Raw genomic sequence first — 27,810 nt, 5'->3', positions numbered from 1 at the left:
TTCAGTTTGAAATTTAAAGTGACAGTAACGGTTTTATTTTAAAACATTTTTTGTGCTTTGTTGACAAGTTTAAGCCTGTTTAACATGTCTGTACCATCAGATAAGCTATGTTCTATATGTATGAAAGCCAATGTGTCTCCCCATTTAAATTTATTTGATAATTGTGCCATAGTGTCCAAACAAAGTAAGGACAGTAATGCAACAGATAATGATATTGCCCAAGATGATTCCTCAAATGAGGGGAGTAAACATGATACTACATCATCCCCTACTGTGTCTACACCAGTTATGCCCACACAGGACAGTACATCTAGTGCGCCAATACTTATTACCATGCAACAATTAACGGCTGTAATGGATAACTCCATAGCAAATCTTTTATCCAAAATGCCTACTTATCAGAGAAAGCGCGATTGCTCTGTTTTAAACACTGAAGAGCAAGAGGACGCTGATGATAACTGTTCTGACATACCCTCACACCAATCTCAAGGGGCCATGAGGGAGGTTTTGTCTGATGGAGAAATTTCAGATTCAGGAAAAATTTCTCATCAAGCTGAACCTGATGTTGTGACATTTAAATTTAAATTAGAACATCTCCGCGCACTGCTTAAGGAGGTGTTATCTACTCTGGATGATTGTGACAATTTGGTCATTCCAGAGAAATTATGTAAGATGGACAAGTTCCTAGAGGTTCCGGTGCCCCCCGACGCTTTTCCTATACCCAAGCGGGTGGCGGACATAGTAAATAAAGAGTGGGAAAGGCCCGGCATACCTTTTGTTCCCCCCCCTATATTTAAGAAATTATTTCCTATAGTCGACCCCAGAAAGGACTTATGGCAGACAGTCCCCAAGGTCGAGGGGGCGGTTTCTACTCTAAACAAACGCACTACTATTCCTATCGAAGATAGTTGTGCTTTCAAAGATCCTATGGATAAGAAATTAGAGGGTTTGCTTAAAAAGATTTTTGTACAGCAAGGTTACCTTCTACAACCAATTTCATGCATTGTTCCTGTCACTACGGCAGCGTGTTTCTGGTTCGAGGAACTAGAAAAATCGCTCAGTAAAGAATCTTCGTATGAGGAGGTTATGGACAGAGTTCAAGCACTTAAATTGGCTAACTCTTTTGTTTTAGATGCCGCTTTGCAATTAGCTAGATTAGCGGCGAAAAATTCAGGGTTTGCTGTCGTGGCGCGCAGAGTGCTTTGACTAAAGTCTTGGTCAGCGGATGTGTCTTCCAAGACAAAATTGCTTAACATTCCTTTCAAAGGTAAAACATTATTTGGACCTGATTTGAAAGAGATTATTTCAGACATCACTGGGGGAAAGGGCCACGCCCTCCCACAGGATAGGTCTTTTAAGGCTAATAATAAGCCTAATTTTCGTCCCTTTCGCAGAAACGGACCAGTCTCTAATTCTGTATCCTCTAAGCAAGAGGGTAATACTTCACAACCCAAACCAGCCTGGAAACCAATGCAAGGCTGGAACAAGGGTAAGCAGGCCAAGAAGCCTACCACTGCTACCAAAACAGCATGAAGGGATAGCCCCCGATCCGGGACCGGATCTAGTGGGGGGCAGACTTTCTCTCTTTGCTCAGGCTTGGGCAAGAGATGTTCAGGATCCTTGGGCGCTAGAAATAGTTTCTCAAGGTTATCTTCTGGAATTCAAGGAACTACCCCCAAGGGGAAGGTTCCACAGGTCTCAATTATCTTCAAACCAAATAAAGAGACAGGCATTCTTACATTGTGTAGAAGACCTGTTAAAGATGGGAGTGATACATCCAGTTCCAATAAGAGAACAAGGAATGGGATTTTATTCCAATCTGTTCATAGTTCCCAAAAAAGAGGGAACATTCAGACCAATTTTGGATCTAAAGATCCTAAACAAATTTCTCAGGGTACCATCGTTCAAAATGGAAACTATTCGAACGATCCTACCTACTATCCAGGAAAATCAATTTATGACTACCGTGGATTTAAAGGATGCGTACCTACATATTCCTATCCACAAGGAACATCAGTTCCTAAGGTTCGCTTTTCTGGACAAGCATTACCAGTTTATGGCACTTCCATTTGGATTAGCCACTGCTCCAAGGATTTTCACAAAGGTACTAGGGTCCCTTCTAGCGGTTCTAAGACCAAGGGGCATTGCAGTAGTACCTTACTTGGACGACATCCTGATTCAAGCGTCGTCCCTGTCAAAAGCAAAGGCTCATACGGACATCGTCCTAGCCTTTCTCAGATCTCACGGATGGAAGGTGAACAAAGAAAAAAGTTCTCTGTCCCCGTCAACAAGAGTTCCCTTCTTGGGAACAATAATAGATTCCTTAGAAATGAGGATTTTTCTGACAGAGGTCAGAAAATCAAAACTTCTAAGCTCTTGTCAAGTACTTCATTCTGTTCCTCGTCCTTCCATAGCGCAGTGCATGGAAGTAATAGGATTGATGGTTGCAACAATGGACATAGTTCCTTTTGCACGAATTCATCTAAGACCATTACAACTGTGCATGCTCAGACAGTGGAATGGGGATTATACAGACTTGTCTCCGACGATTCAAGTAGATCAAAAGACCAGAGATTCACTCCGTTGGTGGCTGACCCTGGACAATCTGTCACAGGGAATGAGCTTCCGCAGACCAGAGTGGGTCATTGTCACGACCGACGCCAGCCTAGTGGGCTGGGGCGCGGTCTGGGAATCCCTGAAAGCTCAGGGTCTATGGTCTCGGGAAGAGTCTCTTCTCCCGATAAACATTCTGGAACTGAGAGCGATATTCAATGCTCTCAGAGCTTGGCCTCAACTAGCAAAGGCCAAATTCATAAGGTTTCAGTCAGACAACATGACGACCGTTGCATATATCAATCATCAGGGGGGAACAAGGACTTCCCTGGTGATGAAAGAAGTGACCAAGATAATTCAATGGGCGGAGGATCACTCCTGCCACTTGTCTGCGATCCACATCCCAGGAGTGGAAAATTGGGAAGCAGATTTTCTGAGTCGTCAGACATTCCATCCGGGGGAGTGGGAACTCCATCCGGAAATCTTTGCCCAAATAACTCAATTATGGGGCATTCCAGACATGGATCTGATGGCGTCTCGTCAGAACTTCAAGGTTCCTTGCTACGGGTCCAGATCCAGGGATCCCAAGGCGACCCTAGTAGATGCACTAGTAGCACCTTGGACCTTCAACCTAGCTTATGTATTCCCACCGTTTCCTCTCATCCCCAGGCTGGTAGCCAGGATCAATCAGGAGAGGGCCTCGGTGATCTTGATAGCTCCTGCGTGGCCACGCAGGACTTGGTATGCAGACCTGGTGAATATGTCATCGGCTCCACCATGGAAGCTACCTTTGAGACAGGACCTTCTTGTTCAGAGTCCATTCGAACATCCGAATCTGGTTTCCCTCCAAATGACGGCTTGGAGATTGAACGCTTGATTTTATCAAAGCGTGGGTTTTCAGATTCTGTAATAGATACTCTGATTCAGGCTAGAAAGCCTGTAACTAGAAAAATTTACCATAAAATATGGAAAAAATATATCTGTTGGTGTGAATCTAAAGGATTCCCATGGAACAAGATAAAAATTCCTAAGATTCTATCCTTTCTACAAGAAGGTTTGGAGAAAGGATTATCTGCAAGTTCTCTGAAGGGACAGATCTCTGCTTTATCTGTTTTACTTCACAAAAGACTGGCAGCTGTGCCAGATGTTCAAGCATTTGTTCAGGCTCTGGTTAGGATCAAGCCTGTTTACAGACCTTTGACTCCTCCCTGGAGTCTAAATCTAGTTCTTTCAGTTCTTCAAGGGGTTCCGTTTGAACCCTTACATTCCGTAGATATTAAGTTATTATCTTGGAAAGTTTTGTTTTTGGTTGCAATTTCTTCTGCTAGAAGAGTTTCAGAGTTATCTGCTCTGCAGTGTTCTCCGCCCTATCTGGTGTTCCATGCAGATAAGGTGGTTTTGCGTACTAAGCCTGGTTTTCTTCCGAAAGTTGTTTCCAACAAAAATATTAACCAGGAGATAGTTGTACCTTCTTTGTGTCCGAATCCAGTTTCAAAGAAGGAACGTTTGTTACACAATTTGGACGTAGTCCGTGCTCTAAAATTCTATTTAGAGGCTACTAAAGATTTCAGACAAACATCTTCCTTGTTTGTTGTTTATTCTGGTAAAAGGAGAGGTCAAAAAGCGACTTCTACCTCTCTTTCCTTTTGGCTTAAAAGCATTATCCGATTGGCTTATGAGACTGCCGGACGGCAGCCTCCTGAAAGAATCACAGCTCACTCCACTAGGGCTGTGGCTTCCACATGGGCCTTCAAGAACGAGGCTTCTGTTGACCAGATATGTAAGGCAGCGACTTGGTCTTCACTGCACACTTTTGCCAAATTTTACAAATTTGATACTTTTGCTTCTTCGGAGGCTATTTTTGGGAGAAAGGTTTTGCAAGCCGTGGTGCCTTCCATTTAGGTGACCTGATTTGCTCCCTCCCTTCATCCGTGTCCTAAAGCTTTGGTATTGGTTCCCACAAGTAAGGATGACGCCGTGGACCGGACACACCAATGTTGGAGAAAACAGAATTTATGCTTACCTGATAAATTACTTTCTCCAACGGTGTGTCCGGTCCACGGCCCGCCCTGGTTTTTTAATCAGGTCTGATGAATTATATTCTCTAACTACAGTCACCACGGTATCATATGGTTTCTCCTATATATATTTCCTCCTGTCCGTCGGTCGAATGACTGGGGTGGGCGGAGCCTAGGAGGGATCATGTGACCAGCTTTGCTGGGACTCTTTGCCATTTCCTGTTGGGGAAGAGAATATCCCACAAGTAAGGATGACGCCGTGGACCGGACACACCGTTGGAGAAAGTAATTTATCAGGTAAGCATAAATTCTGTTTTTTCTATTACATATTGCAAGATGTCTCCGTTTGTCCCTGGGTCAGAAGCCACTTCTGGAAAAATGCTTAACTGAGTTTCAGTTCTACCAAAGCTAAGTTCATTTATTTTAAATGTTATAAATGTTTATCTTTAGCTATGGTTTGTAATAAGTTATTATGATATACTTTTACATGCAGATTCCATTAGTATTTATGCTTTATACATTTCCATTCTTAAGTGCAATTCTTAAGTGCAAGAAATGTTTAGAAGAAATATTTTTTCTGATTAAGGCTATGTCTGACTTCGTGCCATCTAATACGATTTTTAGGTCTTTTTCACTTCTTTTTTAATTATTGAAGTTTCAAATGACCAACAACATACTGATTTATCCTTCTCTGATGATGTTTTTTTCTCTTTCAGAAATTCTCTTCATCAGATATTGAAACTAACAAATCTACTTTTTTATATAATTTTTTTATTATTAAAGTTCATTTGTTCTTTGTTGAAGAGGTGTTGATTATTTTGGATATTAAGGTAACTAGTTCTTTAAAACTAGCTGACACTATTTCTGCCTTTTTATTCTTCTGTGATTTCAGAGGTTTTCTTTCCAATTCCCCATACTAGGGAATGGAATAGGCTGAGAATTTTCTTTTATTTTTAAACTATATTCTTTGTCAGCAGTTAAATTCAATTTGGAGGGTTCTCCAATTTATTGGAGCTATCTCTACTCCTACTAATTATGCTATTGTTTTTTATAGCAAAATAGTATTTATTTTCCTTTATATAGTTGTATCTTATTTTTGGAAAATTATTTAGTTTCAGGTACTTTTCTTGGTCCTGTGATATTGCAATTGCTTCATTTTTTCTGTTTACTTTAAGATCAAGTATCAGATTATGATTTATTTTAGCATTGTTAAGGGACAACATTTACTAGACTAGGTGCCGTTGCATTTGTCTTGTTGTTTTGCATTTTGCAAGTCCTCTGTTTTGACTGGTCCTTTAAACTGGACTATCATGCTAATGATTTCATTTGTGTCTTCATTTTATTGAATATATTCGCAAATGAGGGTTAATCTATGTCTTTAGCTATTTTAGCTAGAAGAATTCTGTGATTTTAAAAAAAAAAAAAAAAAAAAAGAAAATCCATATTTCTTTTGTTCTAAGATAATCAATTATAATTGGATTCAATTCTTAACTGTTACTATGGGCTTCAAGATTGAGTTCTAAGACTAAAACTTTAAGCTTATACTAGTTTGGTTGTTCTTATTAAGGAACGAATCCTGAGTTCTTTCCCAAGTAACATTTTTTTAATTGGGGTTCGAAATTAGCTCCCTAATGTTGCGATGCACGTGCTGTATTCCAGCTTGGCTGGTAAGGGGCAGGTTAAGACTTCTTTGAAATTTATTTGGTTCTATTTTGTCCAAATTTCTTTGATTTTATTCCAGTAAGGCTAACACTTTCTTTCAGTGTGTCTCTGTCCTATATATTTTGGATACTGTTGAAGCATGGCTGGGTACCCATGGGGTTCAAGCGCTGCTCAGACCTGGAATCTTCTGGGGTTTTTATTCCAGTTCCTTTTCTAGGAACTGGGTTTTGGAGTTTTATTCAAACTATTCTGCCTTTTTGTGGTCATTGATAGCATTATTTGTTTTCTTTAGATACAATAAATGCATATTCTTAATTTTTCTGTTTTCATTCAGATTATTTCCTGAGGATGCGGATTCTCATATGATTCACTTGCTCTTCAGGACATAGTTAAAGGATCTTTTTTCAAAAGCTCTTGATTCCTCACGCAAGGGTCACCTTTATTTAGGTTTCCAGATGGTTTATGTCACTATCTTTGTCTCTATCAGACAAGGGACAATTTGTATTGGGTTCCGTCTGTCGGTACCTTTAGTCTCTATTATTTCCTTCAGTTGCTATATATGCATAGAAGTTTTAACAGCATTGGATTCAATTCCCTTTGCTCATTTTCAATGGAAAGATCCTTTCCAGCTTTTTATGAGTGTTGTTTCTTCAAGAACATGGTTGGAGGATCAATTAACCAAAAAGTTTGTTGATTCCTCAGACAAGAGTAACCTTTTTTAGATTTCAGGATAGATTCAGTGTCCATGACTCTGTCTCTGTTGGACAGGAGACGTCTGAAATTGGTTTCAGCTTATCGAAACCTTCAGTCTCAATCATTCCCTTCGGTAGCCTTATGCATGGAAATTCTAGGTTCTTATGACTGCTGCATTGGACGTGTTCCCCTTTGCTCATTTTCACATGTGACCTCTTCAGCTCTGTATGCTGAACCAGTGGTGCCAGGATTATACAAAGATATCTCATTAAATATCTTTAAAACTGATTGTTCGACACCCTCTGACGTGGTACAGACCACCATCATTTAGTTCAGGGGGCTTCTTTTTTTCTTCCAACCTGGACTGTGATCTCAACAGATGCAAGTCTGACAGGTTGGGGAGCTGTATGGGGGTTTCTGACAGCACAAGGGGTTTGGGAAATCTCAGGAGGTGAGATTACCAATCAATATTTTGGAAATCCGTGCAATTTTCAGAAGCTCTTCAGTCATGGCCTCTTCTAAAGAGAGAATCGTTCATTTGTTTTCAGACAGACAATGTCACAACTGTGGCATATATCGATCATCAAGGAGGGACTCACAGTCCTCTGGCTATGAAAGAAGTATCTCGAATACTGGTATGGGCGGAATCCAGCTCCTGTCTAATCTCTGCGGTTCATATCCCAGGTATTGACAATTGGAAAGCGGATTATCTCAGTCGCCAAACGTTACATCCGGGCGAGTGGTCTCTTCACCCAGAGGTGTTTCTTCAGATTGTTCAAATGTGGGGACTTCCAGAAATAGATCTGATGGCTTCTCATCTAAACAAGAAACTTCCCAGGTATCTGTCCAGATCCAGGGATCCTCAGACGGAAGCAGTGGATGCATTGTCACTTCCTTGGAAGTATCATCCTGCCTATATCTTTCCGCCTCTAGTTCTTCTTCCAAGAGTAATCTCCAAGATTCTGAAGGAATGCTCGTTTTTTCTGCTGGTGGCTCCAGCATGGTCTCACAGGTTTTGGTATACGGATCTTGTCCGCATGGCTTCTTGCCAACCGTGGACTCTTCCGTTAAGACCAGACCTTCTGTCACAAGGTCCTTTTTTACCATCAGGATCTCAAATCCTTAAATTTAAAGGTATGGAGATTGAACGCTTGATTCTTAGTCAAAGAGGTTTCTCTGACTCTGTGATTAATACTATGTTACAGGCTCGTAGATCTGTATCTAGGAAGATAAATTATCGAGTCTGGAAGACTTACATTTCTTGGTGTCTTTCTCATCATTTTTCCTGGCATTCTTTTAGAATTCCGAGAATTTTTCAGTTTCTTCAGGATGGTTTGGATAAAGGTTTGTCTGCAAGTTCCTTGAAAGGACAAATCTCTGCTCTTTCTGTTCTTTTTCACAGAAGGATTGCTATTCTTCCTGATATTCATTGTTTTGTACAAGCTTTGGTTCGTATAAAACCTGTTATTAAGTCAATTTCTCCTCCTTGGAGTTTGAATTTGGTTCTGGGGGCTCTTCAAGCTCTTCCGTTTGAACCTATGCATTCACTGGATATTAAATTACTTTCTTGGAAAGTTTTGTTTTCTTTTGGCCATCTCTTCTGCTAGAAGAGTTTCTGAATTATCTGCTCTTTCTTGTGAATCTCCTTTTCTTATTTTCCATCATGATAAGGCGGTGTTGCGAACTTCTTTTAAATTTTTACCTAAGGTTGTGAATTCTAACAACATTAGTAGAGAAATTGTGGTTCCTTCATTATGTCCTAATCCTAAGAATTCTAAGGAGAGATCATTGCATTCTTTGGATGTAGTTAGAGCTTTGAAATATTATGTTGAAGCTACTAAGAATTTCCGAAAGACTTCTAGTCTATTTGTTATCTTTTCCGGTTCTAGGAAAGGTCAGAAGGCCTCTGCCATTTCTTTGGCATCTTGGTTGAAATCTTTAATTCATCATGCTTATGTCGAGTCGGGTAAATCTCCGCCTCAAAGGATTACAGCTCATTCTACTAGGTCAGTTTCTACTTCCTGGGCGTTTAGGAATGAAGCTTCGATTGATCAGATTTGCAAAGCAGCAACTTGGTCTTCTTTGCATACTTTTACTAAATTCTACCATTTTGATGTGTATTCTTCTTCTGAAGCAGTTTTTGGTAGAAAAATACTTCAGGCAGCTGTTTTCAGTTTGATTCTTCAGCTTATAATTTCAGTTTTCTTCATTATAAGATTTAAACTTTATTTTGGGTGTGGATTATTTTTCAGCGGAATTGGCTGTCTTTATTTTATCCCTCCCTCTCTAGTGACTCTTGCGTGGAAGATCCACATCTTGGGTAGTCATTATCCCATACGTCACTAGCTCATGGACTCTTGCTAATTACATGAAAGAAAACATAATTTATGTAAGAACTTACCTGATAAATTCATTTCTTTCATATTAGCAATAGTCCATGAGGCCCACCCTTTTTTGTGGTGGTTATGATTTTTTTGTATAAAGCACAATTATTCCAATTCCTTGTTTTTTATGCTTTCGCACTTTTTTCTTATCACCCCACTTCTTGGCTATTCGTTAAGCTGATTTGTGGGTGTGGTGAGGGGTGTATTTATAGGCATTTTGAGGTTTGGGAAACTTTGCCCCTCCTGGTAGGAATGTATATCCCATACGTCACTAGCTCATGGACTCTTGCTAATATGAAAGAAATGAATTTATCAGGTAAGTTCTTACATAAATTATGTTTTTTGGTCTAGGTTTGATTGATTTTTAGAAGAAATTAACTGCTTATGCCACTATAGAGTGAACACTTCTGATAATGCATATCCCTTTATATTAACAGGGATTGGTTAGTACAGGACAGGATAAGCTTAAATTTTCTAACATTTTTATAATATATATATATATATATATATATATATATATATATGTGCCACTTCTCTCTGCTTATCCTCCTTGACCTGTCTGCAGCCTTTGACACTGTTGACCACCCTCTTCTGCTCCAAACCCTCCAATCCTTCGGCATCTGTGACACAGCTCTCTTGTGGTTCTCTTCCTATCTGACTAACCATACATTTAGTGTAGCCTTCTCTGGGGCATCCTCTGCCCCGTTACCACTTTCTGTTGGGGTACCTCAAGGCTCTGTCCTCGGTCCCCTTCTCTTTTCAATCTACACGTCATCATTAGGTTCCTTAATAAAGTCCCATGGGTTTTAATATCGTTTGTATGACGATGACACCCAAATCTACCTCTCTGCACCAGAACTACCTCCTTCCTTACTAACCCGTGTCACTAACTGTCTTTCTCACATCTCATCTTGGATGTCCTCTCACTACCTTAAGCTATATCTCTCCAAAACTGAACTCCTTATCTTTCCCCCTTCTTCCAATTCCTCCACCCCCAAAATTTCTATAACTGTTGATAATTCCATCACTACCCCTACCCCGCATGCCCGATGTCTTGATCTTTCCTTCACTCCTCACATTCAGTCCTTGGCTAAAGGCTGCCACATCCACCTTAAAAACATCTCTAAAATTAGACATTTCCTTACACAAGATACAACTAAGATTTTAATCCACTCTCATCCTTTTCCGCCTCGACTACTGCAACTCCGTCCTCTCTGGTCTACCTACCTGCCGCATAGCTCCTTTACAATCCATTATGAATGCCTCTGCCAGGCTCATCTTCCTTACTCGTCGCTCTTCATCTGCTGCACCTCTCTGCCAATACCTTCACTGGCTTCCTCTTGCCTCTAGGATTAAACATAAAATCCTCACTCTGTCATACAAAGCACTCAACTGCACTCCTCCCCCCTACATTTCAGAACTTGTCTCCAGATACTCTCCCTCCCGTTCCCTTCGATCAGCTCAGGATCTCCTCCTCTCTTGTTACTTCCTCACATTCCCGTTTACAGGACTTCTTCAGACTGGCCCCCATCTTGTGGAACTCCCTGCCTCGCTTCATAAGACTCTCCCCTAGTTTTAAAAGCTTCAAGCACTCCCTAAAAACTCTACTATTCAGGGATGCATACAACCAACACTTACCTTTCCTAACTCCATTGCTTCCCCTTGAACCCCTTAGAATGTAAGCCCTTGAGCCCAGCTGTTTGAAGATCGCCTTCATAAGAGTTGACTACAACAGTGAAACTCTCGACAGGGCCCTCTACCCACTTGATCCCTACAAAAGCTATCCTGTATACCGACTATGTTTACAGCGCTGCGGAATCTGTTGGCGCTCTACAAATACCTGATGATAATAATAATAATAATATATATATATATATGTGTGTGTGTGTGTGTGTGTGTATATATATATATATATATATATATATATATATATATATATTAGGGATGCACCGATACTAGTATCGGTGCCGATACTGAGCATTTGCACAAGTACTTGTGCAAAATGCTCCGATACCTAAACCGATACTGTAATGCTTTACAGCGCTGTGAGGGAGGGAAGGAGGGACGTGATGCGAGGGAGCTTCTGCCCTTAGTGCGGTACAACCTGCACAGTGGCACATCTCTCAGCAGTTCTTGGCAGCTGAGGTACATTCCTTTAAGTGGTCTTCCAGTACACTGCTCCCTAGCGCACCTTGTAATGATACCTGGAGCCGGAAATGACGTCACTCTGGCCCCCGGCATCATTACAAGGTGCGCGCGCGCACAAAGGATGGAAGAGCACTTATGGGAATGTAACTGGCCTGCCATAGATCTGCTGAGAGATGTGCCACTACGCAGGTTGTACCGTGGAGCCTGCAACAGAGAAAGAAAAGAGGAGGAAGATTCAGCTATCGGGAAGGAGGAAGAAAGAGACAACTACGGGGAGGGAGGAAGAGACAGCTATGGGGAAGGAGGAAGAGACAGTCATGGGGAGAGAGGAAGAAAGAGACAGCTATTGGGAGGGAGGAAGAAAGAGACAGCTATGGGGAGGGAGGTAGAAAGAGACAGCTATGGGGAAGGAGGAAGAAAGAGACAGCTATGGGGAAGGAGGAAGAGACAGCTATGGGGAAGGAGGAAGAGACAGCTATGGGGAGGGAGGAAGAAAGAGATAGCTATGGGGAGGGAGAGACAGCTATGGGGAGGGAGGGTGGAAGAGACAGCTATAAGGAGGGAGGGAGGAAGAAACAGCTATGGGAGGGAGCAAGAGACAGCCATGGGGAGGGAGGGAAGGAGGAAGAGACAGCTATGGGGAGGGAGGAAGAGACAGCTATAGGGAGGGAGGAAGAAAGAGACAGCTATGCAGAGGGAGAAAGAAAGAGACAGCTATGGGGAAGGCGGAAGAGACAGCTATGGGGAAGGAGGTATTGGCGAGTACTTGAAAAAAGTATCAGTACTCGTAGTCTGTCTTAAATTTTTTTTATATTTTTGCATTCCTAATATATATATATACAGTGGATATAAAAAGTCTACACACCCCTGTTAAATGTCATGTTTCTGTGATGTAAAAAAATGAGACAAAGATAAATAATTTCAGAACTTTTTCCACCTTTAATGTGACCTATAAACTGTACAACGCAATGGCAAAACAAACTAAAATCTTTTAGGTAGAGGGAAGTAGAAATAAAAAACTAAAATAATATGGTTGCATAAACTAATACTTTGTTAGAGCACCCTTTGATTTTATTACAGCACTCAGTCTTTTTGGGTATGAGTTTTTCAGCATGGCACATCTTGACTTGGCAAGATTTGCCCACTCTTCTTTGCAAAAACACTCCAAATCTGTCAGATTGTGAGGGCATCTCTTGTGCACAGCCCACTTAATATCACCCCCACAGATTTTCGATTGGATTCAGGTCTGGGCTCTGACTGGGCCATTCCAAAACTTTAATCTTCTTCTGGTAAAAGCCATTCCTTTGTTGATTTGGATGTATGCTTCGGGGCGTTGTCATGCTGAAAGATGAAGTTCCTCTTTATGTTCAGCTTTCTAGCAGAAGCCTGAAGGTTTTGTGCCAATATTGTCTGGTATTTGGAACTGTTCATAATTCCCTCTACCTTGACTAAGGCCCCAGTTCCAGCTGAAGAAAAACAACCCCAAAGCATGATGCTGACACCACCATGCTTCATTGTGGGTATGGTGTTCTTTTGGTTATATGCAGTGTTGTTTTTGCGCCAAACATAACTTTTGGAATTATGGCCAAAAAGTTTAATCTTGGTTTCATCAAACCAGAACACCTTTTGCGACATGCTTTTGGGAGACTTCAGATGTGTTTTTGCAAAATTTAGCTGGGCTTAGATGGTTTTTTTTCATAAGAAAAGGCTTCCGTCTTGCCCAGACATATGAAGAATACGGGCGATTGTTGTCACATGCACCACACAGCCAGTACTTGCCAGATATTCCTGCAGCTCCTTTAATGGTGCTGTAGGCCTCTTGGCAGCCTCCCAGACCAATTTTCTTCTTGTCTTTTCATCAATTTTGGAGGGACGTCCAGTTCTTGGTAATGTCACTGTTGCGCCATATTTTCTCCACTTGATGATAACTGTCTTCACTGTGTTCCATGGTATATCTAATGCCTTGGAAATTCTTTTGTATCCTTCTCCTGACTGATACCTTTTATCAATGAGATCCCTCTGATGCTAGAACAGCTGAACTTTATTCGGGGTTAATCAGAGGCATTTTAAATGATGGCAGGTGTGTACTGACTCCTATTTAACATGATTTTGAATGTGATTGCTCCATTTTAAACACAGCTACATCCCCAGTTATGCAACCATATTATTTTATTATTTTATTTTTACTTCCCTCCACCTAAAAGTTTCAGTTTGTTTTTCAATCAAGTTGTACAGTTTATAGGTCACATTAAAGGTGGAAAAAGTTCTGAAATGATTTATCTTTGTCTCATTTTTTTACATCACAGAAACCTGACATTTTAACAGGGGTGTGTAGATTTTTATATCCACTGTATGTGTGTGTATATATATATATATATATATATATATATATATATATATATATATATATATATATATATATATATATATATATATATATGGCTCAAAATTTCCACTAGCCATTGGTGAGTGGAAATTTAAGGGTGGCGAGTGAAAGTTAGTGAATGTTGAGTATAAAGTCTGGCATGTTGTATTTGCAGAATGTACATTCCAATTGCAGCACAAACACACAATTCTGGTCATTTTGGGCTATGTGGTAAAACTATTATCTAAAGGGATATTATATAGCCATGAAAGTGCAAGGATATGTTATGCTTCTAGGGCTGTAGGGACCCCATAAGTGCGGTGCTCTGACAAAATGCAGAAAGACATTTGGCAGAAGGACATTTGGCAGACGGACATTTGGCCGACGGACATTTGGCTGACAGACAGAAAGCTAAAGAATGTTCCGATTTCGGCCGAAGGCAGATACGTTCCAGAGTGCTCTGTTCTAATCAGAGCCTCGGGCGCTGCAACTGCCTCTGGGAACCTTACCATGGGTCCCAGGCCACACGTTTTGTAATTCTCTGTCTGGGAAACTATCTATCTATCTATCAAATCTATCTATTTATCTATCAAATCTATCTATCTATCGTATCTATCAAATGTATCTATTGCATCTATTGATCTATCTATCTAATCTATGTATCTATCAAATCTATCTCGTGGCCGGACTGTTATGTGACAACCATTTGTGTTTCGGCCAAATGTCCGTCGGCCAAATGTCCGTCGGCCAAGTGTCCGTCGGCCAAGTGTCCGTCGGCTAAAAGTCCGGCCACGATTAGTGCTTAGACTGTTACTTCTGAGAGGGTAAATGGGGCAGAGTGAGAGATTTCAGATGAAAAGTGAAAGTGGAGAAGGTAGAGTTAAGAGAGAATGGAGAAAAAAAAGAGTGAAGAGATATGAGAAAGGGGAAAGAGAGAGTGCAAAGAGACAATATGACCTGAGAGAGAAGGGAGAGGGTAGAAAGAGAAACTGAAGAGAGGAGGGAGTCGCGAAAGATAATTAAGAGCGAGAAGGGAGAGATGACCTTTGATGACTGTCAGCGCACTCTGCATGTTCAACAACTTCCTTTTTTTATCCAGCTTTTGTGTTCCCTAGAACCTCTAGTTAATTTATGAATGATTTTTTTTGTAAATGTGTTACTGTATGTAGCATTATTTAATTTGTTATGGTATAAAATAAAAACAAAATGTTCCACAATGGCTTAACATATGCAAAGAGGGGATGAAGTAGTGGGTGTTGGTGGGATTAGAAGTGGCGAGTAACATTTTGTCCTGGCTAGTAGCTTAGAACTTGACATTTTGACCCCTGTGTATATGTGTATATATATATATATATATATATATATATACATATACACATACATACACACACACATACATACACACACATACATACATACTGTGTGTGTGTATAATTATATATATATGTGTGTGTGTGTATAATTATATATATATATGTGTGTGTGTGTATAATTATATATATATATCTAATTGAATATTTTTAATATACATGTACTAGTAAATTGTGTTATACATGTTACTTAAAGGGACATAAAAGTGCAAAAATAAAATGCTCTAATGTGTTGTTATTATTGCACAATTGCTTGCATATAAATGTGTTTTAACCCCTGCAAAGTGCAGTGGACTCAAGAGCAGCACTGCACCACAGCGAGCTAGTTGAACACAACTGGTAAACCATCTGTATAGCCACCAATCACCAGCTGGCACACAGTAGTGTATTGCTACTGCTGGATCTATCTAGGTATGCCTTTCAACAAAGGATGCCAAGAGATTTGATAATATAATTACATTTAAAAGTATCTTACAATTACATCCTCTATCTTTAATTTTGACTTTTATGTCTCTTTCAGAAAGAGTATTAAATATTTGTGTATGTTATTTGTATATTTATTGCAGTGTATTTTGCTATTTACTAAAAACAATATTTCTTTATTTTTAGGGCAATTCAAATACATTTAGCACTGTGGACATTTCAGCAGCGGTTGTTGGCTTTGAAAACTATGTTGAAATCCCAGCAATCCTTCTTACTGGGTTTGTCACATACTGTGGACCTCTGCTATGGGCCATACATTTGCTCTATTATCTTAGCATGGAAACAAACAGGTAATTTACTATTGTTTTCAGTAAGAAACTTAAAAGGACATTACTTTTTTTTTTTTAAATTTATGTGTTAGATACTATTATTATTATCAGTTATTTGTAAAGAGCCAACAGATTCCACAGCGCTACAAAGGTATGACATGCAAAGGTAGCCTTTATAGGAGACAAATGGGTTCAGGACCCGTTTTTAAGTCAGTTCTCATGAAGGTGATCTACAAAACAGAAGGGCACGTAGGCTTAGATGTTAAGGGGGTTCAACAGGATGACAAAAGGAGGAGACTTACTGAGCTAAGAAAAAGTAAGGGCGGGTCTTGTGGGCTCTTATCACTATCAAATAAATTAATTTATCAGGTAAGCATACATTTTGTTTTTTTGATGATAGGTGTGACTAGTGCATGTTAAAGGGACGGGGGAAATATACCAGTACTGAGGGAAAGATTGAAAATATGTTTGAGGATTGGAGTAGGAGAGAGAGAGGGCAGTATTTGTGAGAGGATTGGATCGAGCTGACAGGTGATGAGGGAAGAACATAATATAAGGGCAGGTTTGAAGAAAGAGTAGAGATAAGAGTAGGTTATGGGCAAAAGAGTAGAAGTTCATTACACTATATGGCCAAAAATATGTGAAACCCTTACTAACTATTGAGTTCAAGTGTTTCAGCCACACCCATTGCTAACAGGTGCATAAAACCCAGCACATAGACACAAAAACTCCATAGACCAACAATGGGTTGTGCTGAAGAATTCAGTAACTTTAAAAGTGGCACCTTTGCTACAAGTTAGTTTGTGATATTTCTGCCCTACTAGATCTGCCTCGGTGAACTGTAACTGCTATAACTGTGAAGTGGAAGCGTCTAGGAGCATCAACATCCCAGCCAAGAAGTACTAGACTATGCAAACTGACAAAGCGGGGCTGTCGTATCAGTCTTCTATCATCTGTTCCATCACTAATTGCAGAGTTCCAAAATGCCTCTGGAAGCAACATTAGCACAAGAACTATGCATCGGGAGCTTCATGAAATGGGTTTCCATGGTCAAGCAGCTGTGCACAAACCTCACATCAAATGCGCAGTGCCAAGTGTGGGCTGGTGTGATGTAAAGCACACCGCCACTGGACTCTGGTGCAGTGAGAAAGTTTTCTCTGGAGTGATTATTCTTGCTTCACTATCTCGCAGTCAGATGGAAGAATCTGTGTGGCAGGTGCCAGGAGAATGCTACCTACCAGATAGTGCCTACTGTAAAGTTTGGTGGTGAAGTGATAGTGGTCTGGGGATGTTTTCCAGAGTTTGGGCTAGGTCCCATAGTTCCCCTGAAGAGTCATCTTAATACTTATCATTACCTATCATCTTAATACTACAAGATATTGTAGACAATTGGGTGCTTCCAACTTTGTGGCAATAGTTTGGGAAAGGCCCTTTTCTGTTCCAGCATGACTTCAACCTCACTGAACACCTTTGGAATAAATTTGAATCCTGATTGTAAGCCAGACCTTCTCTTCCAACATCAATGCCTGGCTTCACAAATGATATTTTGGTTGAATGGGCTCAAATTCTGACAAACACACCGTGGGTTGCAGCTGTTATAGCTGCAAAGGTGAGGGCTACTCCATATTAATACCAATGACTTTGGAATAGGGATGCTTAACAATCTCATATATGTGCGATGGTCAGGTGTCCACATATTTTTGGCCATATAGGGTTTTTTACTGCATTGCACTAGACTTAGATACAAAATAAATATTGTAAAGCCTTTTGTTTTGTTAGAACAATTTGCACTGTTTTGCTGTCCCAAGTCACACCCCTTGAAAAGCCTATTAACCATTATCTCCTACCTTTTCCATGGTCAACTAGGTACAGTTATAAATAAGCTCCTGCTAATATCAGCCAATCACTTGCAACATGTAGGTTCTACTTTCCATGGAACACACTCAAATTTTCAGAGTTAATTTACAGGAAAGAAATATGAGAGGGCAGGGGGAATGAAAGTGCTCTGCAAGGTGTTTAATTATTTATAATTAAACATTTTGGGCCAGATTATGAGTGGAGCACTAACAGTTATGTGCAAGGGAAAATGGGTTTATTGTGTCTGCGCACGTTTGGTGTAGCTCTCGTATTATATGTTGAACGTAAAAGCGATTGATTGATTGAGCGCAATTGTTAACGCTCGTCGGGAAAGTGTGTCCTCAGAGCTCTGGAAACAAAAAAGTGTCACAAAACACATCAAAAATACAATACAAAGTACAGTTACATTCATAATAACACCATCTAATAAAAAATATTAGGGCTCAAAAGATATGATGTCTTAGGTATTAGAAAGAAAAGACTGGTAAAGTGCTTTTACATAGAGATACATACATGTACATGTCTAAAGATGTATGTGTGTGTGTATAAATACAGTGTGTGTGTATATATATATATATATATATATATATATATATATATATATATATGTGTGTGTGTGTGTATATATGTACTTACAACATATATAAACACATAAATACATATGTATACATATATAGACATACTGTATAAGTGTACTTATACCCTTAAAAGTCAAGTAGATGAAAACATGTGAAAGTATATTTACGCATATTCATATATATATTTATGCAATATTCATATTTAATAAAGTATTATACTGTGCATTTACTGTAAGTATTTTACATTGCAATGTTCTTCACATAGCAGAATATGTTTTATGTATTTTTAAATATATATCCCTATATATATATATATAGTATATATATAAAATCCACAAGAGAGCGCACTCCCGCCTCCAAATTCAGCTACCAGGGGGGCAGGCAAGGAATAGTACAGTCCCGCAAAAAAGCAAGCACTCACTGGATTTATTCAAAAGGTGCTTTAATGGCACATAGGAAACACAGTGACGTTTCGGGGATTAATCACCCCCTCATCAGACTAATGTCTGATGAAGGGGTGATTGATCCCCGAAATGTCACTGTGTTTCCTGTGTGCCATTAAAGCACTTTTTGTATAAATCCAGTGAGTGCTTGCTTTTTTGTGGGACTATATATATATATATATATATATTCTGCTATGAGAAGAGCGTAGAATGTGAAATATTAAAGGGACATTAAACACTTTGAGATGGTAATATAAAATGATAAATTGTATATATAAAACAACTCTGCAATATACTTTCATTATTTATTTTGTCCTCTTTGCCAGTAATTCCTTTCTGAAATTGTGAGCTTTTCAGTTCCTGTTAGAAATGGAAGTGCACAACACTGTTAAATCCAGCACAACCATTGGCTGCACACTCTAGTGACCTATTTATAACTGTCCCTAATTGGCCACAGCAGAGAAGGTAACACAAGTTACAACATGGCAGCTCCCAGTGTTTTATAGACACTAAAACTTTAAACTTATTTTGTCACTTTTTAAACAACTAATGAAACTTTAAAAAATACATCTACATGTTAGTCATGGACTAATCTTTTCTTTGAATGCATCATTCTATCTAGCATGTATTTAGTGTTTAATGTCCCTTTAATATTAGCATGTTTGAGAATATGTGATCGGGTTTGCGCACGAGTAGGGTGTTGGGGTTTTTTCCTACTTTTTTTTGCTCCATTGACTTCTATGGGGAATACGTCAACGAGCGCAATATTCAAAGTTCTGCTTTTTGTGAGCATTGGGTAAGCACGGAAGCAAAAATGTTTTACTTTCAACTTGTAATATGAGCGCTACCTGATACGTGCAAAAAGCTTACTTCTAGCAGAGTTGGTACGCGAGTGAAAGTGTTAAATACCGCTCCACTTGTAATCTGGCCTTTTATGGGTAATTACATTTTTAGTTTAATGTCCCTTTAAATAGATACCTAGCTGTACATTAAATTAATTAGACAAGTTGTGGTCTCTTTCTTCATCTGTAGATTTGTTAAAATGATCAGCAATAGTGTGCAGTAATGATATGCATTATTTATGGAGATTTAACTGATTACTATTTATTTATTGTCCCAATAGGGTTTCAACATCTGTTGCTCATGGATGCTACTGTTATGCAGTAATTCGTTCGTTACCAGTAACTTTCTACATTATTTTGGTCACAGCTCTCCGTTATCACTTATTCATATGGAGTGTTTTTTCACCAAAACTTCTCTACGAAGGAATCCATTTGATTATTGCAGCTGGTGCGTGTGTGATGTTTGCTGCTGTGGATAAAAATCACATATTAAAATCAAAAGACTGAACCATTTTAAAATGACTCCTTTTTTAAGTTACAATGTGATCCTGTGGTCTCTGGGAAAAACTTGAAATGTTTTTGTATAACTACCGCATGCAAAGCGAAAAGCCCTGTGCTGACTTTTTTTTTTTATATAACTAAAAATGTATATCAAGCCAAGATAATTTAGTGCTGTGCATTCAGCTACATCAGGATATTTTCTGTAACTTGTAAAAAGACGCTCAATTTCTTTTGCAGTGGGATTACCATTTTCCTAAAGAGAAATTCTCTACGAGTAATTGTATGACAAAGCTTTATTTCTGCTGCTGTAAGTTTGATTTATTGTTGTCTGCTAATAATTTTTATTACTACAATCAATTTGTTAAAGTAGTTTAAAGGGACAATCTACGTTAAAAAAACAAAACTTTGCTCCAATAGAATACTCACAGTCAGTAATCCATAAATACATTATGAAATAGTATTGAAATCTGCTGTATTTTATTGGAAATGTATCTTTGAAAGTGCTCTGCAGCTGGTTTTGCTAGCTTGCCCCCCTGGGTGCAGCTTTTTTTATTTTAAGTAACAGCAAGAGGTTACGCTTAACAAAAGGCAACTGCCCGCCCCAGTTATTTCCCCCTGTGCAATTATGGAGCTGCTGTGCATTGCAAACCGTGTCCTAAGAAAGGTTAAGTAAGGGTACCTCACATGCGCAGTAGCTCCGTCACTCTGAGCGCGCTACAGAAAATGTATCGGGATGAGAAGTAGCCTCAGATTTCCTGAGCCTCTGGCTGCAAAAAAAATAAAAAATATATCTAGGGGGTGGCTCGGAGCACCAGCTAAGAAGCACTTTCAGAGTTAAATTTTAAAAGGCCACTAAATACAGTATAATTGAATAATTGCCAAATACACAATAAAAATACAATACAATAGCACTTACTTTTTATTTTTAAATGAGCAGTAGAATATTTTCTGGCAAATTTCAAAGTGAATCTAACTTTCCCTCCACCTGTATCATGTGCACAGCCATCAGCCAATCACAATGTGCACAATTCGATAATGGAAGTATATTGGAATGTTTTTTAATGTTTTACTTTATCTGAATCATGACACTTTTTATATTTGATTTTAGTGGCCCTTTTTAGATAAAATACTGCTGATTTAAAAATTATATTGAGGTGTTCTAGATTACTGGTACTGATGATTCTATTGGAGCAAATTTTGTTTTAATAATATTTACTTTCCTTTTAAGTGAAAAAGTCTGTTCCAAGTGTACTATAATATTTAACTAAAATACACATTTTTCAGCATATAAGGCATTTTTACCACAACAAAGTCTTTTTAATTATCCTTATTCTTGTATGAACAAATTTGCTTGTAGTTTAGTGTTAAAGGGATAGAAAACACCAGAATTTTTGTTGTTTAAAAAGAAAGATCCCTTTATTACCCATTCCCAAAATTTGCATAACCAACACAGTTATAATAATATACTTTTTACCTCTGTGATTACCTTGTATCTATGCCTCTGCAAACTGCCCCCTTATTTAGGTTCATTTGACAGATTTTCATTTTTAGCCAATCAGTGCTGACTCCTAGGAGCTTCACGTGCCTGAGCTCAATGTTATCTATATTAAAAACATGAACTAATGCCCTCTAGTGGTGAGAAACTGTCTAAATGCTTTCAGATTAGAGGAAGTCTTCAATGTCTAAGAAATTAGCACACAAACCTCCTAGATTTAGCTTTCAACTAAGAATACCAAGAGAACAAAGCAAAATTGGTAATAAAAGTAAATGGGAAAGTTGTTTAAAATTACATGCCCTGTTTAAATCATGAAAGATTTTTTTTTTACTTTACTGTCCCTTTAAATTCCCTATGTCCCTGGTGTTTGTGATAGACGCATATACATATATATATATATATATATATATATATATATATATACACTCCCGGGCATCTGTTTAGCCGTTTTGATCATATTCATCTTTTTTTTGTCTCTGAATACGGACTTTGGCTGCATTTGGGTCTAAACATCAAATCCCTGTCTTATTTTAGCAGAAGTTGAAAATAACCAAACATTCACTGCTGTAGAGTAAGAGCTAAAGGCTTCTTTCAGAGTTGTGAAATGGCAGCAGAGAGTAGAGAATAAAGGAAGACAGTGAGTCTCCTATGTGGGACTTTAGCTATGTGTTTAATCATTTTCTAGTTGAACACATATCTTGCAAGGGAAACTAATGCAAAAAATTGGCATTCTGTAATAAACTAGAACATTTTAAATGTCTTTGCATTAGAATATCCCTTTATAGGGACAGTAAAATCAAAATGAAATCTCCATGGTTCTGATTGAACATGCGGTTTTAAACAACTTTCAAATTTACTTATCTAATTTGCTTTGTTTCTTTGGTATCCATTGTTTAAAAAAAAAAAAAAAAAAGCATACCTAGGTAGGCTCAGGATAAGCAAAACACTGTTAGTTGCTTTCTGGGGATTGGTGGCAGCATATATATGCCTCTTGCCATTGGCCCACTAATATATTCAGCTAGCTCAACAAAGAATACCAAGAGAATTAAAGGGACAGTCCAGTCAAAATATAAATGCACATAGATGTTTTTTTACATCTTTGTATAGAAACGTATTTGCAATATACATGTATTGGCAAAAATGCTTATCACTGTTTTAGTGTTAACATTTTTCTCTGCACGTGCATGTGAAGCATAGCTAGATATTGTCTCTGCACCCATATTTGAAATAATGCAGTTGCTCAGATCATCAGTGGGGCTTGCATCATGTCAGCAATTAACAAATTGAGTCATTACCAGATGGTACAAACACCTTAGGCTCTTCGAGCAAGCGCTGTGTTTAAAATACTGGTGCACGGTGCATACTTAAATACACTTTTGAAACAGCTATAGTTTTTATTAGAAGCATTTTTGCTAATGAATGTATATTACAAATTTGCTTCTGTTCAATACCAAAATGCACCCATGTGGTTTCCAATTTTGGCTGGAATATCCCTTAAAGCAAATTTGATTACCTGTTAGCAAGCAATAACCTATCCGATTTTGTCCTCTTGCATATCATTACATGAGGAATCGGCCCTACTTCGCATGCGCATCAAAATCCTCCAAATCGTGCATGCGCATTTCTTATGGTTGCTGCTGAATTTACACTCGCATAACTGAAAAACGTAGAGCGGGTCTTCTATATTCCAGCCAGTGTTTCAAGGAGTGACGTTTTCAGTGACGTTGCGCAATCTTGCGCATGTGCATAACTTAAAGTGAAGGTCCATTTTGATGAATTAGTGCCCAGATTTTAATAAACCTATTAAAAACAAGGGCACTTTAATTCATCAATATTGACATTTCACTGTTTTCTTCAAAAACTTACCTTTTAATCCTGGCAGCCGCTCCAGCACTTCCTCCGCCCATCGCAAGCCTTCGTCGCGGATTCAAATTGACGAATCTGGCTTCCTCCAATCACAGCGTTGCATCAGGCCAAGATTCCCCCGGCGGGGGGAAGCTGTGATTGGAGGAAGTCTGATTCGTCATTTCTGATGTCTGCAGAGGCTCTCGACCGCCGGGGGAATCGCTGGAGCGGCATTCAGGATTAAAAGGTAAGTTTTTGAAGAAAACTGTGAAATGTCAATTTTGATGAATTAAAGTGCCCTTGTTTTTAATAGGTTTATTAAAAACCGGGCACTAATTCATCAAAATGGACCTTCACTTTAATAGAAGCGCCATATTCCAACAGTAGTTGTCAGCCCGGATTGGACAGGACATAAGGATACCCACTGAGTGGGTTTGGAAAGCAATAAAACTTTGATGAATGACAAAGGCAATACGATAAAGATCTCATTAGGATATTATATTGAGAAAATGCTTAATAAGGGTAGTTAAATCGTTACAAGCTTAGTGTTTACTTACAGGGGCCCTTTAAGACTTTACTATGACAATCATTTGCTTTTGTGTGACTCGGAAATAAGGCATTATTGAACTGATTCATTAAAGCAGTGTTTCCCAAACCCAGTCCTCAGGACCCTTACTCAGGCCACATATTGATTATATCCTAACTAGAGCACAGGTGAAATAATCAGCTCACCCATCAGCTGATTGTTTCACCTGTGCTTTAGTTAACATATAATGAATATCTGGCGTGAGTAAGGGTCCTGAGGACTGGGTTTGGGAAACACTGCATTAAAGGGAAAATAAAAACCAAATACATTTTATATGCATAGTATTGAGATTATGCCAAACCTACCTCTAGTCGAGGGTGCCGCCATGTGGAAATCTGCAGCAACTCGCCTTCAGATTCCTGGAGTGTAACCTTGTTTCCAAAATGGTGGCACCCATAAGTACAAGGAGGTGCCTGAATTGTATTTAGTGTTTAGTATCCCTTTAACTTTTGGATAGCTACTTCTTCCTAAAGGAGCACCGTTTCATATCCCTTTAAGAGTTCGGCTCCTTAGGATCTCAGTGTTAAAAATAAAAGGAAACATCTAGTATATAACAGTGATATGTTGTGTTTGCATTCTAAGGTTCTGTTCTCTACTGGCTTCAAGAGGGGCTCAGCATAGTTAATAATTACACTAGCATCTGCAGCTTTCAATATAAATATGCAAAAACAAATTGTTTTTTATGCAGAAGGAGATAAATAATTCATATTATCTCACAACATATGTTACATATTTATACTACATTTCTTGTGAATTGCACAGACACAAGGAGAATACTTTATCAAGGAAGCAACACATTGAACACAAGCAGTATATGTATATTGAAAAGTATTTGTGTCAAGCAATTAAAGAAAATGTGCAGTCATCAACAGTAAGGCAATATTTTTGTTTATTTAAATGATTGACTGGGATAGAAAATACTATGTGATTAAGCTAAGAACATACAGAATAAATTGATTAATTCTCATTGTAACAAACAAATTTATATTTTGTCCCAGTCTTTATTTTGCAACATTTAGCAATTATAGATGACTGCAGAATAACTCAAAATATGTTCATACAGTATTTTATTTTGTCTGTGCAGCAATATAAAAAGTGAGTTTCAAGTTGTGTGGGACATTTGGCCCATGCACTTAAAGGGACATGAAACCCTAAAAATGTATTACATGATTCAGATTGAGAATACAATTTTAAACAACATTCTAATTTACTTATTGTATCTCATTTGCTTAATTCTTTAGATATCCTTTCTTGAAGAAAAATAAATGCACATGGGTGAGCTAATCACATGAAGCATCTATGTGCAGCCACCAATCAGCAGTTACTAAGCCTATCTAGATATGCTCTTCAGCAAATGATAGAAAGAGAATGAAGCAAATTAGATAATAGAAGTAAATTGGGAAATTGTTTAAAATTGTATTCTCTATCTGAATCATGAAAGAAAAAATTTGGGTTTCATATCCCTTTAAAAGACCATTAAATACAGTAGAACTGAATAATAAAATGATATTGTAAACGCACTTTTCATTTTAAATGAATAGTAGATTTTTTTTCTGACAAATTTCTAAATTCACTTAAATTTTCCAGCCTCTATATAATGTGACAGACATAAGCCAATCACAGACTTATGTACGTATACACTGTGAAGATTTGCACAGCTCGGTAGCAGCTGGTGTCTTAGAAAGTGCCCACATAAATAAATGGTACAAAATTCGATAATGCAAGTAAATCGGAAAGTCACTTAAAGGGACAGTATACAGTAAAATAGTTTTTCCTTTTATGTTTTTTAAATGACTTGTTAAACCAGCTGCAGAGTATAGAATGTATGAGAAATTGCATTTTCAGGTTTATTTGTGGATATGAATTTACTGGTTTTGTGCTTTGAAACCACAGCCTATTACAATGGGTTGAGCTTGCAGGTAAAATATGTCATTATCTTATCACTTTGTGTACACACACTTGCTTCATTATCTTATATTTGTCAGTAAACCAAACCCAATACTTAGAGAGAACAATGGAAAATTATCAGTTTATTACTTGCCTATTTTGCACCCATCAGGAGTGTAATTTCTTCTGCTGGCTGTGTTTACATTGCCTGTCAATAGCTTGGACTTAAAGGGACATTCCAGCCAAAACTGGAATCCACGTAGATGCATTTCAATTTTAGATAGAAGCATTTTTGTAATACACATGTATTAGCAAAAATGCTTCTAATAAAAGTTACAGCTGTTTCAAAAGTGTATTTAAGTATTCACCATGCACCAGCATTTTACACACAGCACTTGCTCAGTGAGCCTAAGGAGCTTGTACTTTCTGGTAATAACTCAATTTGTTAATTGCTGACATTATACAAGCCCCTCGGGTGTTCTGAGCAGCTGCAGTATTTAAAATGCTGAAGCAATGACAATATCTAGTTATGCTTCACATGCACGTGCAGAGAAAAATATTAACACAAAAACAGTGATAACTTTTACTAGAAGCATCTTTGACAAAGCATGTATATTGTAAATATATTTCTATTCAAAGATGTAATTCATCTATGTGCATTTAGATTTTGACTGGAATGTCCCTTTAAGACCAGAAACTTCCAGTATAGGTGGGGATACCACAGGCTAAATAAGCTATTTCATATGCAGAAATAAGGATAAACCAGCTACTTGTAAACAATTTATTACACTCCAGCAGGTAAAATGTATCAAGCAAATTAAAGGGGAGTACACTTTTGGGTAAACTGTCCCTTGCTCTGTCTGAATTATTTGAATGCAGTCCCTTTAAATGCAACATTCTTACAAGAGCCACCTGTTAGAGGAGTCGCTACAATGTAGCTAATGAAGGGAGAAACTAACCTTTGAAAAATGGCCACTAACGGCTATCAACAGAAATTTGTAGCTCGGTCAAATAAATGACTACACGTGAGACCATTATTAAGCTCACGTGCAATAATGTTGCATATCTGAGTCTAGGATTTGTTACATTGACATACTTGTCTTGGTAACACATCTATATTTTCAATTAGCGCATCCTGCCTTTTAATTGTATACATCAGCCTGATACTAAGATTATATTTAGCCATTAGTGGAGCTACAGATTAATTACCTTTATGTCTGAGAACATATTAGGTTTTTTTCTCTTTGGCTATTAGTTTTTCTTTGGGTGTTTACCGTATCTGTTCTAGGTACCCATCTAGCGCTGTTGCACACCCCTACTTTCTTAGTCCCTTTAAATGCACAAATACGATCAATTAAACTCAGTGATGGCTGTGGCATTATACAGACAATATGCACTTTTGTTTATTTATGGTAAAATATTAAATAACATAAACCTGTCTGTATTTGGTTTCTTCTTTTGCGTGAGAGCCATTGGGGGAACAAGGCTTATGTCTACACATAGTTACATTATGACTTCTTAGCGATCAATGAATTGTATGAAAATCTAAACATTAAAATGCAAATCTTGCACAAAAGGTTTTTTAACAATATAATATATTGGTTTTGTAATATGTTTTCCTTAGCTGAAATATGGGGAGCTGTTTTAAGCTTATATTATCCATTTATACTTTACTGCTCCATGGAAACCTGAACAAAAATGTACTGTGTATTTATGTGATCTTCAAAAATGACAGCACAGATAGAGTAGTCATATAATGTAGTGAATATAAAAGGTTTTGTGTTTTTTCTTCTGAGACAAAAAACAAAAAAACATTTGGATATCTAAAGAA

General features: G+C 38.2%; 1 protein-coding gene across 1 annotated transcript in view; it reads left to right on the top strand.

The window, feature by feature from the left end:
* Window positions 1-27,419, top strand: part of PIGG (phosphatidylinositol glycan anchor biosynthesis class G) — a 413,115-nt gene extending 385,696 nt beyond the window's left edge. The window contains exons 12-13 of the mRNA XM_053702752.1: window positions 15,803-15,966; window positions 19,947-27,419. Of these exons, the coding sequence (XP_053558727.1) occupies window positions 15,803-15,966; window positions 19,947-20,172 (390 nt within the window). The 3' untranslated portion in view covers window positions 20,173-27,419. The remainder of the gene's footprint in view (window positions 1-15,802; window positions 15,967-19,946) is intronic.
* The last annotated feature ends 391 nt before the right edge of the window (window positions 27,420-27,810 follow it).

The sequence above is a fragment of the Bombina bombina genome, chromosome 2 (genome assembly GCF_027579735.1).
Source record: "Bombina bombina isolate aBomBom1 chromosome 2, aBomBom1.pri, whole genome shotgun sequence".
Classification (NCBI taxonomy): Eukaryota; Metazoa; Chordata; class Amphibia; order Anura; family Bombinatoridae; genus Bombina; species Bombina bombina.
Note: the sequence above shows the minus strand (reverse complement) of the source record. Positions and strands in the feature narration are given on the sequence as shown.